At 41.5% G+C, this 15,527-nt stretch overlaps 1 protein-coding gene and 2 pseudogenes across 1 annotated transcript; 2 read left to right on the top strand and 1 right to left on the bottom strand.

Moving 5' to 3' along the window:
* On the top strand, positions 1 to 1,766 carry LOC149046812 (uncharacterized; annotated as a pseudogene).
* A 24-nt stretch (positions 1,767 to 1,790) lies between these two features.
* Positions 1,791 to 5,520, top strand: LOC149046811 (uncharacterized). Its single transcript, XM_089204160.1, has 2 exons — positions 1,791 to 4,126; positions 4,479 to 5,520. Exons 1-2 carry the CDS (start codon positions 1,791 to 1,793, stop codon positions 5,518 to 5,520), a joined length of 3,378 nt encoding a protein of 1,125 aa, XP_089060286.1.
* An 8,604-nt stretch (positions 5,521 to 14,124) lies between these two features.
* LOC149046810 (uncharacterized) lies at positions 14,125 to 15,137 on the bottom strand (annotated as a pseudogene).
* Positions 15,138 to 15,527: the final 390 nt, after the last annotated feature.

Below are 15,527 nucleotides of genomic sequence, written 5' to 3'. Positions count from 1 at the left end.
CAGTCTTTATTCGAAGTTGTCCTGTTGTATACGTTTTATACATTTGGTGCCGAGACCCGGGACTCGAAAACCGGGATTCTACCGCTCTGAAGAACGTCTTGAATGAAATTGTTGTGAATGCGAGCTGGAAGCACGTGGGTGACATGTCGCAGTCGGGGAAGAAGAAATTGAAGAATCTGAGGAAATTTCGCGACGGTCATCGAAAGTTTATCGAGAAAACTATCGAAGATGCTAAAGGGTTAATCGCTGAAGGTAATCTCGTCGAAGTGAAAAGGCTGAAATTTCTTCGAACCGCTCTTGAGACGAAGTATTCCGAGCTTCAATCGCTCGACCGCGAAATTGTGGATCTGGTGGATGACGTTGAAGTTATTGATACCGAAGTCTGTGAGAGCTGTGAGCTAATGAGCTCCATTCAGGAGTGTATAGTAGAGTTAGAATCTGTTTTGGAAGCTCAAGAAAGTAAGGGAAAGAGCCAGAAATCCCCTTCCGTGGTGCAATCTGTTTCTCCCGAAAGCGCGGGAACTTCTCAAGGTCACGTTTCGAAAGCTTTCACTCATGCAAAGTTACCCAAGCTTGAGCTGAAGAAATTCCACGGAAATCTCATGCATTGGTATCCTTTCTGGGAATCTTTCGAGTCTGCGGTTCACAAGAACCCAAATCTGTCTTCCGTGGATAAATTCAACTATCTGAAGTCACTTCTCACTGGCACTGCACAAAGTTCGGTCGCTGGTCTAGCCCTGACGAGTACTAACTACGAAAAGGCGGTTGATCTACTGAAACAAAGATTCGGAAATCGGCAGATGGTGATCTCTAGCCACATCGAAGTGCTCACCAAACTCCCCAAGGTGGAATCGATTGGCGAAGTTAAGAACCTCCGAAGCTTGTACGGCACAGTGGAATCTCATGTTCGTGGATTAGAAGGTATGGAAATCTCTTCCGAGATGTATGGTTGTTTCTTAACACCAATAGTTATGCAGAAATTACCGGAGGAATTTCGAATCGCTATCACTCGCAATCTGGAATCGGAGACATGGAATCTGAAAGATATTTTGGTGGAATTTCACAAGGAACTGCAACTGAGAGAACAATGTCTTGTCAACAACAAAGAGTTCAGATCCTCAAATCAGAGAGGTGAGTTGCCACTTTCTACATCAGCTTTGTACACTGACAGTTCTAAGGATAAGCAGTCTTCTCGTGTTTGGTGTTCATTTTGCAATCAAAACCATCAGAGTTCTAAGTGTAATGTTGTCACAAGTACTGAATCTAGAAAGGAAGTTCTTAAAAAGAAAGGCAAGTGTTTCTTTTGTCTCAAGCAAGGGCATTTGGCACGTAACTGTCAAGCTCATATGAAATGTCTTAAATGTCAAGGAGCTCACCATGTAGCAATTTGTGGTGATTCTCAATCAACCCTGGGTGGGCAAGATCAAGATAATGTGGCCAGTGTATCTACCAGTATGTATGTGGATCAGTCTAGAGGGTCTGTGTTGTTGCAGACGGCAACCGCTTAAGTTGTGCGTCCAGATAATGACACTTCTTCCCTAAGTGTTCGCCTGGTATTTGACTCATGCAGTCAGAGATCTTACATAAATGGTGAAACAGAGAATTAACTCTGAAGTGTAAATTAAAGTGCTATTTAAACCCATGAATAACCCAGATCTTACATAACTAAGAACCTTAAAGACAGACTGAAGTTACCAGTGATTGGTAGAGAGTCACTTCTGATTAAAACTTTTCGTGAGTCTGATGCCAGACTACGAACATGCTAAATTGTTCAAGTGGGTATCAAGACCATGTGTGATGCAATTGTCTACATACAAGCCTATGTGGTACCAGTCATATGTGGCCCCCTGACCCAACAACCCACAGAACTCGCTCAGTCTAGCTGTGAACATCTGCACGGCCTCTCTTTAGCCGACAGGTGTGGTAGAGGAGATCTGCCTATCAGTATTCTCATTGGTGCTGATCATTATTGGTCATTGGTCGAAGGAACCATAGTGAGAGGTGCACCGTGGGAACCTGTTGCTCTTGCCACCAAACTAGGATATGTCTTCTCTGGCCCCACCATGATTATGTCTCACAATGACAATGGTAACACAGTGAATCTTACTGCAACACATGTTCTGAAAGTGGAAGCGAGTGTTGTCAATCGGGATGAAATTGCCTTTGAACTTGGAAAATTCTGGGACTATGAATCTCTTGGGATTCGAAATGACAGTTTGTCTCTGTATGACAAATTTGTTAGCAAAGTTGAATTTACAGAGGGAAGATATCAGGTACAGCTACCCTTCAAGGAAGACCATGAGCTGCTTCCAGATAATTTTGCATTGTGCAAGTCAAGGCTAGTTTCACTGCTGAAGCGTCTGAATTTGAAGCCTGAGGTGTTAAAGCACTATGATGACGTCATCCGAGATCAGGAAAAACAGGGAATCGTGGAACCAGTGGAGCAAGGTACTAATAATGGTGTGGGCAAGGTACATTACCTTCCTCATCATGAAGTGATCCGTGTCGACAAGGACACTACTAAACTGCGTATTGCTTATGACGCCAGTGCTCGATCAGGAAGGAACACACCAAGCCTTAATGACTGTCTGTATGCTGGTCCCCCACTGTCTCCTTTCATTTATGACGTCCTCCTGAGGTTCCGGGCTCACAAGGTAGCCCTCATAGGAGACATTGAGAAAGCCTTCTTGAATGTTTCAGTTCACCCAAGAGATCGTGACCATCTTCGTTTACTGTGGATTGACGATATCACAAGCAGTCGCCCGAAACTCCAAGTGTATCGATTTGCAAGAGTTGCATTTGGTGTCTCCTCAAGTCCCTTCTTATTAAACGCAACAATTCGTCATCATTTATCTTCTGCTGACATCCCCAGAGAGTTTGCTGAGAGAATTCTGAAAAGTTTGTACGTGGATGACTTTGTTAGTGGAGATGATTCCGATAATTCAGTTCTCGAGATATATGAGAATCTGAAGTCATCTTTCAAGAATGGCGGCTTCAATATGCGAAAGTGGGTCTCCAACTCCAAAGTCCTGCAGGAAAGAATTGAACAATCTGAAAGTCGGCCTCATCAAGTTTCAAGCAGTTTCGTTAAGGAACACCCGATTCAAGAGGAAGATGAAACCTACTCAAGTTCTCTGTTTGAGACAGCGAAGAACTCCACCACATCAAAACTCAAAGTACTTGGAGTTGGTTGGGATAGGGAGAAAGATTTGTTGCTCTTGGATCTGACCTCTTCACTAGAAACTGACAATACTTGTCTGGTTACGAAGAGAGCTATTCTTGGTGCAACAAGCAAGCTGTATGACCCCCTGGGACTACTGAGTCCAGTCATCATTCCACTGAAGATCATCTTTCAATCTGTTTGCAAGACAGGGGTTGGTTGGGATGACCCTGTGGATTCATTTATCCATGAACAGTGGTTAAAGCTTGTTCAAGATGCTAAGCAGGTGGGAGTGGTACAACTGAAGAGACACTACTTCCATGGTTGGTCAAAAGCAGATTTGCAGAGTGTTCAACTCCGTGGTTTTGGGGATGTAAGTGAGAAGGCCTATGGAGCAGTTGTGTATTTACGCGTTGAAACAGCCACTGGAACTGTCTTCACCCAGCTTGTGTCATCAAAAACCAGAGTTGCCCCGATGAATGGAGAAACCATACCTCGACTGGAGTTAGTAGGCGCTCTCATTCTGGCCCGATTAGTCAATACGGTGTTGACAGCATTTGACGGAACATTGAAAGTTGATTCTGTTCATTGCTGGTTAGATTCTAAAATTGCTCTGTGGTGGATTTGGGGTGTAAGTAGAGAATTCAAGCAATTCATTCAAAACAGAGTGGTTGAGATCCGTCGACTTACAAAGCCAGCTCAGTGGAATTATTGCCCCACGGAATCCAATCCAGCTGACATCTGCTCGCGTGGGTCAATGACCTCGAAATTGATCACCAATCAGTTGTGGTGGAGTGGCCCTGAGTTTCTTAGGGGTGAGAAGGAGCAGTGGCCAAGTCTTAAAATGAACTCTGTTGAACTTACAAGTAATGATTCAGATCCTCGCCTAGAACTGAAGAAGGGAAGCTGTAACAACAGCAAGAAACAGCATGACAGTTCAGTTCTTGTAACACTGCCTCTGGAGAGGCGACTTCAGAAAATCGGCTAAATCGTGATTGCATCATTCCCTTGGAAAAGTTCAGTAGTCCTCAAAGACTGATGCGAGTCACCGCATATGTTTTGCGATTTGTCTCTAATCTCAAGCAAAAAAAAAGAAGAAGGAATTGATTGATGGAGAAGTAACGCAAGAAGAGATGGATCAAGCAAGAGAACTTTGGATCAAGGAGGTGTAGAGATCCGTCTACAATGACAAGAACTTTGACCAGGTCAAGGTCTCGTTATTACTGTTTACGGATGACAAGGGAATCTTGAGGTGTGGTGGTCGTCTTAAAAATGCCCCGATTCCATATGATGCTCGTTTTCCGATATTCCTTTCAAGATGTTCACGATTCACCAACCTGGTTATCAATGACTGTCACTTCAAGGTTCTTCACAATGGTGTGAGGGATACACTCACAGAACTAAGATCAAGATTCTGGGTGACGAAAGGGAGGCAAACTGTGAAAACTGCGATCGGAAACTGTTCTGTTTGTAAGAAGTTACAGGGGAGGAGGTATGCAGTTCCTCCTCCCCCTCCTCTTCCTAAATTTCGGTTGAGTGATGAGTTTACATTTACAAGTGTTGGAGTGGACTTTGCAAGGCCCATATATGTCAAGGATGTATTTACAAAGAAGGGAGATATGAATAAGGTCTACATAGCTTTGTTCACGTGCGCCGCAACCCGAGCTGTTCATCTGGAACTTGTTCCAAATCTAAGTGCAGAGAGTTTTATCAGAGCCCTTGCTCGCTTTAAAGGAAGAAGAGGAATTCCCGTCTTGATTGTCAGTGACAATGGGAAAACTTTTAAGGATTCAAGAGTGCAGGCCCAGTGTCAGCGTGATGGCACACAGTGGAAGTTCAACGTTGAAGCAGCCCCTTGGTGGGGTGGGTTTTTTGAACGGCTGGTAAAATCGGTCAAGTTGAGTTTGAAGAAGTGTATACGAAATGCTCGGTTAAACTATGATGAGCTATCTACTGTCCTTGTGGAAGTCGAAGCGGCCTTGAACTCACGACCCTGGACATATGTCTTCGATGAAATGGAAGAACCATTAACACCTTCACACCTGATTGTGGGCCGCAGAATTTTGTCAGTACCATCAAAGAGCTCGTCGGATGAAGTTGGTCAAACCGAGGAAACACTAACAAGAAGAGCAAAATTCTTACAGCGAATTCTGGATCACTTCTGGAACCGATGGCGGTCAAAATATCTCACACAACTTAGAGAATACCATCGCTATTCTAAGAGAGCAAACTCTCTCCTAAAGTGCAAGTGGGAGATATTGTGTATCTACATGACAATAAGATCCCGAGACAGCTGTGGCGCCTTGGAAAGATCGAACCATTACTTCCAGGACGAGATGGTCGAGTTCGAAGTGCAGTAGTAAGAGTTAAGTCTGGTAATTCACCAACTGCAGAATGGAGACGCCCATTGCAGAGGCTCTATCCTTTGGAAGTGAAGTTGGACACTGAAGCTGCCAATCCTGTGCCCCAAGCGGCAAATGTTCCTGTTAGAGTAGTGAGGGACGAGGATGTCCCAGTTGCTGTCGTGAATTCTGATTAAGATAGATTTATTAAGTTGACTCTGTCATGTTATGATTTGTATTCGTAAGATTAATTGAACTTTGAACTCTGAACTTTGATTGATGATATCAATCAACGCGGGGGAGTGTGTTGAAAACTGGACCGAGAGTGTCACGTGGATTTTTGTATGTTTCTTACCCCCCACGAATTGAACATTAAACTCTTGATGAAAACTCAAAAAAGGAAAATGAAAGGAATGCGTGAGAGCTGTCTTGTATATTGTTATTCTGGAATAGTCTTTATTCGAAGTTGTCCTGTTGTATACGTTTTATACAAGGACTTCGGTAGCCATGTAGGAACAGGATCCAGCCGATAAGAGGCATTGGAGGATTCTTGAACAATCTTAGACACTTCATCGATGGATAGCGCGGAAAAACTCTCCAGATTTTCCTTAGGAGTAACAGGAATGAGTCGAGGTTCTTGAACTTGAAACTTCTCAAGATTTTCCTTTATGAATTAAATTTTTTTGAGGAAGAAGGTGCAAAATTCGTTTGCTAGCTTTGTGGGTCAGTGTGCTTTGGAAGAGTCGTCTCAAGTGATTCCCTACACAAAGAATTAACCACACGAAATAACTTGCGAGAGTCACCCGCACACTGATCAATTAGGCTTGAATAATAATTCACACGTGCAGATTTATGAAATGCAGAGTACTGATTACGAACTTTATAGTAATTAGCTAGTTTGACCATTTTGACAAACTAATTTAGCCACCTGGTGTATTTTCTTTAGTTTGACTGTTTTTACTCTGTTGATCATTTGAACCAATCGAACCAATCAAGCTAAACATTGCAGATTGTTTAGTTAGATCATTGCAGCTTGTTTGTGCATTTTGTTTCGTTCAACGGAAGTCACACAAATCTCAAGCTATTTACAGCATACATTCAATGAATTTGCCGAATCAATCAGCGGCAAATTATTGGAAAGGAATGCAGTAATCTTTAATAGTAAGATTACTTAGTAGCTAATTAACAAATAGCCTAGTCAAAATGTGCCGGAAGCTGGGGATTTGGCTGCCTAGAACAAAATATCTGCTTCTTTCTTGACACTTGTTAGACTTATAGTCTGAACGAGGTTTCGCCTCTACTTCCTATTACTATAGCCAGCTTTGCCTATTTCTCAAGAACGTTTTGACTGGGCTGAAAAAAATGCTTGAGAGAAAAATGGCATTAAAATTAGTTAAAATAGCAAATTTGGATTTTTACTACTCACTCAAAGTGGGCCGGCAGCCTGCAATTTGGCCGCCTACGATGAAGTATCTTCCGCTGACTTCACACTTTTCAGACTGCTTTTTAGAAAGAGGTTTGGCCTCTGCAAGCTATGATTAATACAGCCAGATCGCCTATTACTAAAAAACATTTTAACTGGGCTGCGCAAGTCTTACTAACATATTAAAATCACCTTCAGGTAGATTGTGGCAAGGCAAACTTTGTACAAAAATAAAAAATACATTAAGTAACAAAATACATTGAGTACATCATTACCCTCTTCAGGTATTTCTAGTTTACTTGTGAGTCCCACAAATAACAAGTTGTAATACATTATGCATTTAAGTTAACGAAGCAATCAGGAGGAAATTTTTTATTAAAGGATGCAGTGATCTTCAGTACCAAGATTATTTGGTAGCTAAATATCAAAATGTTTAAGAGAAGAAATAACTGTAAACATTTTTTGTTTCCCATCAGCATCGACTTCCAAAAATTATGGATAATGACCACCTAAAACAGAGAAGAAATAAATCACATTTGTGATCTCACAGGGCTTCAGTGTGACGCATGTAAGCATTTTTATATTTCCTACTACTTATAAAGGGCACAAATGGCTGAAATGGTCTTCATGTGAAATCCTCTGCTTGTAAAACCATGTAAAAATGTCATGATATTTGACTGAAACTCAGCTCACCCATTAGACTTCGAAACTTTCTGCTTTCTCATCACCATTTCAATGCTTTTCTTGTTATTCAAAAGTTGGTAGAGCCATTGCAGATAATGAGCCCTTTTACTTTAGAATTGCATAACACCATATGCCAGTGTTAGAGAGAAGGAGGCGTCCCACAGGACATGCAACAGGAGCGACTCTAACAACTACGGGGGTAAAATGGACAAACTAGCTGAATTGGTCGAGCTGGCCAAAAAGACAAAGTTGGCTAAAACAGCGAAATGGGTCAAAATGCTCAAATTAGCTGAATTGGTGCAGCTGCTTAAAACGATCAAACTGGCTATAACAATGAAATTGGACAAAACACACAAAGTAGCTGAATTCGCTGACCCGTTAAAAGTGATCAACCTAGCTTGAACCGAACAGAATGCACAAACTAGCTTAATTGGTGTAGCTTGTTACAACGACCAAAATGGCTAAAACAGTAAAATTAGACAATACGCACAAACTAGCTGAATTAGTTGAACTGATAAGATTGCTCAAAATTAGCTAAAAGGTTGTTTGTCGGTGAATTTATATTGTTTTTAGCTTTATCGTACCGAAAAAAGATTTTAAAGCCGTCTGCAACTAATTACGCTGTTTTGTCTCTATCTTTCTCGCACCAAAAATGTTTGTTTCTTTGCAGCTAAATTGGACTGTTTGAGCTTGATCTCATCGCAAACAACATGTTTTAGCTACTTTTGGCAATATTACATTGTTTAAATGGTTAAACCAGCTAAGATGGATAGTCGAAATAAATGCACAAAGTAGCTGATTTAGTTTAGCTCGTTAAAATCGTCAATTTAGCCGAAACAGTTCATCTGGACGAGATGCACAAAGCAGCTGCATCAGTTCAATTAGTTGAATTACTTGAATAAGGTCAAAGGATACATATGGACTAAGCGCATTAACTAAACAAGTTGGTTCACTTTGTTGAACATTCAAGCAAGCTGAGACAGTTGAACTGGAAAAAATACACAAACTGGACGAATTGATCCAACTCGTTAAAATGGCCAGATTCGCTAAAAACGGTTCATCTGAAGAAAATGCACGGCGTTGTTGAGTTGTCTTAACTAAATAAAATGATTGAATAAGCTAAGTCAGTTCACGGGAACAAATTGCACAAACTAGCTCAATTGGTTTTACTCATTAAAATGGTCACGATAGCTAGAAACGGTTCATGTGAACAAAGTGCACAAAATTGCTGAATTGTTTCAACTCACTGAAATGGTCAAATCAGCTGTAACGGTTCATCTGGGCAAAATGCACAGATTAACAGAATTGGATCAACCGGTTATAACAATCAAGATGATTCAAACGGTTCATGTAAACAAAGTGCACAAAGTAGCCATCTTATTTGTTGCAACTGGACAAAATGTACAAAAAAGCTTGATCATTTCAACTCGTTAAAATTACCAAATTAGCAGAAACCTTAAGAGCTAATGTCAACATGCATCAGGCAAACAGCGGCAAGTCCCCAAAATTTGTTTTCTCTCCTACTTTCATGTTTTGTAACCCAATAGGTCCTAATAATTGTGGTGTAGTTTTTTTGGTGAAAATATATTTTAGTTTTCGAGAAAATATTTTTTTCGTTCGACCGCTCAAATATGCCAATTTTCATCGTGAATATTACTCGAGTTGGGTGACCTTATGTAACGAATTTACTTGACCTCCGATATTTCTGTCAACATAATCCTTTGTTTTATCATCTAAACTTAATCCTCTGTCAGCTGGCAAAGAAATATTTATTTTTTGGTGAATATTTTTGTCCGACATACTTTTTCTATGTAGAAAAGTAGCATCAAAACAAAGACAGTTATAACAATGACCGATATGACAGAATCTACTGAGCTTCTAGCTTTTAAAAGACAAAAGGATGGCTATAAAGTTACTGTTAAAATTTCCTGTATTTGTGTTGTTCTATCGTGAGATGAACTCAAAGTCCGGCAAAATTTACTTGCTAGCTACTATGAAATGTACATGGTGTGCCTACTTGTCGACACCGTTTATTGGCATAAATCACTACAATTTGTCAAAAAACTAACACTCTTATCTTGTTTATTTTGATTTTATACTACCAGTAAGCTGTTTCGGTTATTTGATTACGCTTGGGTATTACTTTTTGCCAGGGACCCAGGTTTTACGTTGTGTTTCCCGTCGTCGTTAGTCGTGCAATAATTTATACCAACACAAATGAATATTTACCCTGTATGAAGATTTTTGTTTATCTTGAGTTGACAATATTACAATATGTTACTTTCTACAAAAGAAAAAAAAGGGAGTCAGTGAAGATGTAAATACTACTACGCAACTGTAGAAACACAATAATACTCTCAGTTACTGTAAACCGACTAACGTTTCAATCGAGTATCTCTTTCGTCACTGTTATTTTTCTCATCATGCCAAAAGCACGCCGCTCTTCGTATACTGTGGCTATCAGGATAAAAGTTGTCGCGGAGGCTGAAGCTGTAGAAAACAGCTCGGAAATCGCTTGAGATTATGGACTTCGCGAGTCCACGGTGTGACGTTGGAGACGAGACCAGGCGACTATTCTTTCTGGCAAGCTTAAGTGTCTGCAAGACGTGCAAAAATGAGCCGTTTCACTCTCAAGTGTCCCGAACTAGACGAGCAAGCGATGGAGTGGTTTTCACAGCAAAGAGACCAAACATTTCATTTGTAATGTGAAATGAAAAGAGTTTTTGACGAATCGAGTGAGATCGTCTTTCAATGCGTGGGAAACAAAGAATCTGATTGGTGGTCAGAAATACGTTGTTGTCATGTCAATTTTAAAGTATGTCACGTAAAGAGCGCTGCACGCGCAGTCACGGAATTTACGGTCATTTCGCATTAACACTAAATTTGTACTTGTTTTTGAATTCCAAACCCTCGGCTATAAGCCGAGGCCCGTTTCTTGTGAAAAAAATCTCCCAGATAGGTGAAGAAATACGGTAATCGATATTTAAATTAGCGCCCAATATGGCGGCCACGTTACGAAAGGCGGCACTTTTTATTGCCTTTCTCGCTGGGGCTTTCGAACTAACTCGAAATAACCCGTTTTCTACAATTTAAGAGGCTATTCAGCGCATAGTTGGGTTAGAGTTAGCCATGTTCTATCGCACAAGCTACGAAACTCAAGCTTCTCACCTCGCCCAGTTAGCGTTTGGACTAAGCACGGATATGTCAGCCTTTTTCGTCCCTTTGCAGTGGATCTAACCGTGGCAATGGATGTCGAAATCAATCCTGGCCCCAATACCGCTCCTTTACAATGTCAGGGCCTCGACAGTCAAAATCAAGCAACAGTTCCACAGCTTTCTGGAACTTTTGAACATGTTGTTGGCAACTTACGTTATGTTGATTATGCTAATTTTACCCGTGACATCTCGACCCGTCGCTACGTTTATTCCAGAGATGAGCTGTACCGGTTACGTCCAAATAGAACATCTACACCACAGTTTCGCGTCGTCCGTCACGCAACGTCAACAAGCGTTACACGACAATGCGAAATAAATCGACAAATCTATCCCGATCGCTCATTTCAGTGAAAATTGAAAAGACTCCTACTGCTCCTAAAGTTGTTCCGAAATGCATGGTTATAAATGCTCGCTCTCTAGTGAAAGCTGATGCTGCCCCAGCCTTGTATGCTGAATTGAGCAGTAATAATATTGATCTTTGTTTTGTCTCGGAATCTTGGCTAAACAAGAAAATCCTGTCCCACTTGATCTGCCCTGACGGCTATGTGATGGTTAGAAAAGACCGGAATGGAATACGTGCCGGTGGAGGGGTTGCTGTCATCTGTAGGAAGGACTGGAAAATAAAAGCAACCAACGCCGATGGACAGTTTGAGTTTGAGACTCTTTGGTGCAAAATAACAACTCCAAATTCCGAGTTTTTCGCTGCCAGTGTTTACCATCCGCCTGACCCCATCTACGAACCAGCGGATCTACTGAATTTCCTATCTGAAACCTGTGATCAAATTCTGCACGATGATCCGAACGCCAAGATCGTAATTGCAGGTGACATAAATCAGCTGCAAATAAAAGATCTTATGCAACAACATGGTCTGCATCAGATGGTTAAAGTACCTACTAGGCGGGACAAAATACTTGATGCTTTTCTGACTAACTGTCCACTGCTTTGGAAACCCGGTAAGGTGCACAAGGGTCTGGTGAGATTTGATCATTTGGCTGTCACCGTACTACCCTCTATCCCGGCTAAACCTCAACGGAAATATGTCAGTTTCCGCGATACTAGAGACCACCGCAAAATTGCTATGGAGACTAAGCTTAGTGCTTTCGATTAGAATTCTATCAACAACCTAGATAATCCTGAAGAAAGCGTGAAATTACTGAATACAAGCCTATGGTCGATGTTCAATGAGAGTTTTCCACTCGTCCGGGTTAGAGTATCGTCCAGGGACCCGCCTTACATGCCCCCCATGGTTAAGCATCTCTGCAAAGTCAGAAACAAAACATCGCATCGGGGTAACCAAGCAGAGAACATTATGCGTCAAGAGAAAATCAACGCACTCATTCGCACGAACCAAGTAAACGCTGTGAACAACGAGCGATTAAAACCGAGGCTCTAAAGGATGGTGGGACACAGCCAACAGAATAACTGGCAGAAAGACACAAGGCACCCTTGTCAGCTCGGTGATTTCACCTGACGTCATCAACACATATTTCCAGACCATCAACACTGACGACGAATATGAGGCTCCAACGCGTCTGCAAATACCAGCAGGAACCCGTCTGCCGACTGTGAACGAATGTGATGTACGAAACTTACTGTCGCATCAGAAACGAACCGCCTCGGGGCCTGATGAGTTTCTCTATTGGCTTTGGCGCGATTATTCTCACCATCTTGCACCTGTGATCACCAAAATTTTCAACTGCTCACTTAGGCATCAAACCGTTCCATCTCTGTGGAAACTAGCAAACGTCTCGCCCATCCCTAAGGAATCTCCTCTGACTGAATACAATCAGCTTAGACCGATCTCATTAACCAACATCATAATGAGAATTTTTGAGCGTCTCGTTTGCAAACAAGAAGTATCTCCCATCCTCAAGTCAGCGATTGGACCTGACCAATTCGCATATAAGAAGGGACACAACACAACTATGGCCCTTATTAAGTGCCAACATTTTTGGCTTGAGCGACTAGACCGAGATGCGGCTTTTGTAAGAGCCTTCTCATTCGACTTCAGTAAGGCTTTTGATTCAGTCTCCCATCGCATTCTATTCAGCAAGTTGGCGTCGTATGACATCAATCCATACATTAAGAACTGGATAATAAGCTTCCTGTGTGACCGCCGACAGAGAGTAGTGGTTGATGGAGTGGTTACCAGTTTTCTCAACGTCAACAGAGGGGTTCCCCAGGGAACTGTGCTTGGACCCTTATTGTTCTCTATCATGGTGAGTGATAGTAAACCGGTCAGCCCCCAAACCCTACTGATCAAATATGCTGATGATATCACAGCAAGTGTGCCTGTCACAACTGGCTCTAATCTTACAGATTCATCACATTATGAAGTAGAAAATATCAAACGTTGGACGGATAAAAACCTGATGACACTAAACATGAAGAAGACCTTTGAGATGGTTGTTAAAGGTAAAACCACAATGCCCCTTCCAGAGCCCGTGGACGGAATAACTAGAAAGAGCGAACTAAAGCTGGATAAACTGGTTGAATTTGTCAAAAAATGGAAAAAATGCTTAATCTAACTAAATTCATTCAACTGCTTTAAATTTTCACAGAAGCTGATTTGCTTGAGTTGGACAAAAAATAGAGAAAGTAGCTTAATTGGCTCACTCACTTATTCACTCATACCCTTTGCGCCGAGGTGATGTGTAGGACGGCAACGTGCTTCTTCCACATCTTTCGGTCCTTTTCCATGAGCTTGATGCCTCCTTTGTTCTTTCCCATCTCCTTACTTTCTTTCTCTACTGTCTGCCGCCAGGTGCTATTGGGGCGGCCCTTCTCGTGTTTCCCTCAAGGTGTCCAGTGTAGAGCAGTTTTTGCGATAGAGGCTTCTTAGAGGGTGTCGTGTCCGATCCGCCTCCAGCATCTCCTCATCAGGATGGTAGGCATTGGCTCAGTTCCAAAACGTTTAAAGAGATCTTTCTTTGAGTTGACATCGGGCCACAAAATGTGTAGGATACGTTGAAGGATTTAGTCTGAAATGTGGAGAGTTTTGATAAATCCTTCTCCGTCAAGCGCCAATAATAATTACTGACCCCCGTTAAATCCTACTGTGCTCCCTCTGTATTACATTAGCCATTTCATTCTAAGCAGATAATTAGGTCTCCAGTTCGGTCCAAGTTTCTAAGGAAAATGGGGGTGGTCCTATTTGCTGGTAGGGGAAATTATCAGGGGTATTCGAAACAAGCTAAAAGACTCGATATCTCTGTAAGCTAACTGCACTGCAATATTAATAATGGTGCACCCATGAAATAACAATTTTAGTGGTATTAGTTCTGATTTCAACTGACTGATTATAGTCCTCTTCGGGTCTTTTTTTCCTCAAAAACTTTTGCGTTTAATCCCATTACTTTTTCTTCATTGTGTTTAACAAGAATCTCAAACAACTCTTCCTCTTTTTCCTCGACATCCTTTTTAACTTTCTCAGGAAATGTTCCCTGCAAGATTTCACTTGCTTTTCGTTTAAATGTTGACGATGTACATTTATGTTCTCTTACCCCATCAAATGACTGGTGACCAGTGGTTTCTACAATAACTTGTTCTGGCACACCACTTTGGTACAACAGTGTGGCGGAACTTCGCCTAAGAGAGTGGCTTGTGAAATGCCCCTACAATCCTGCGTTTGTCGTGATTTTCTTAACAACATTTCCTAACGTTTCTATTCCCATTGGTTTATTGTATTACCACACCCCTCCTTTCGGTTTGGGCAAAGCACGCAAATAAAATGCGTTAGCACTATTTCTTATTCAGCTCGACTGGGCAACGTTCTGCATTAGCTATATTTTTGTATGCACGAACAACTTTCCTTTTGACACACAAATGCCACAAAATCCTATTGTTGGTTATACTAATACTTTCCATATACTTCAAGAATTCACACCCCGATTCATCATGTTTTAGAGATAACCGAGAGTTTTTGAACCTCAAATTTCGGTGTTCCTGCCCAGTCCTCAAAGCAAACTGAACGCCAAAAACCCAAACCAAAAACCGTTCTCGCTACATAAGAAACCGTTTTCCCACAAAAAGTTTTCTTGTTCTTCCCTTCTGAATTTTGCCTGATTAACAACCACACCTATTCCTTGTGCAACTTTCTCTTTCATTTGAAAATTCAATGCAGAATTTAAACTTCCAAATGCACAACCTTTTTTGTCAATCAAAGTTACATTTCGCTTACATTACTCACGTAAAGACATTTGAATGCTACATATCATTTCATATAAAGTCTTCCCTGGATACCCTTGCCGTCTTCTCTTCTGACTTTGGAAATAAATCGTGCCGAGACAAAATCCAGCAGCTCCTCAGACATTCCATTTAGACTCTCGTTTATTAACGGCTCGCCACCATAATCCTCTTTTAGTACTGCTTCGTTTCTTTCAACTGCCAATGATCGAAGACTTTCAAAACCCATGCCCATTTGTGACAACTTGCCTATGATATCCAACTTTCTTCGAGCTTCTCGCACTCAGAGGAGGGTATCGGTCTTCCAAACCTCTTCTCTCCTAAAGGAAAAAAAAGAAGAAAAGCCTTTGGTAGTTGGCTAAAGTATGGCCTTATAAAAAACAAAATTTCGTCACCTTCAATGATGGTAGATCTCGTGGAACTCGAGCTCTGCGTTATGTACATGGCAGATTCGTCTTCCGAGGAATCCTCTATCCAATCTCAGGGCAAGTGTACCTTATCAATACAATGTGTACTA

The sequence above is a fragment of the Pocillopora damicornis genome, chromosome 4 (genome assembly GCF_964200805.1).
Source record: "Pocillopora damicornis chromosome 4, jaPocDami1.2, whole genome shotgun sequence".
Classification (NCBI taxonomy): Eukaryota; Metazoa; Cnidaria; class Anthozoa; order Scleractinia; family Pocilloporidae; genus Pocillopora; species Pocillopora damicornis.
Note: the sequence above shows the minus strand (reverse complement) of the source record. Positions and strands in the feature narration are given on the sequence as shown.

What these genes read in the sequence shown, in the direction of transcription:
- LOC149046811 (XM_089204160.1), top strand. Translation starts at nt 1,791, where the DNA reads ATGTGTGATGCAATTGTCTACATACAAGCCTATGTGGTACCAGTCATA. An exon ending in GTAACACTGCCTCTGGAGAG is followed by an intron (nt 4,127 to 4,478) that starts GCGACTTCAGAA and finishes ATTCCTTTCAAG; the next exon opens with ATGTTCACGATTCACCAACC.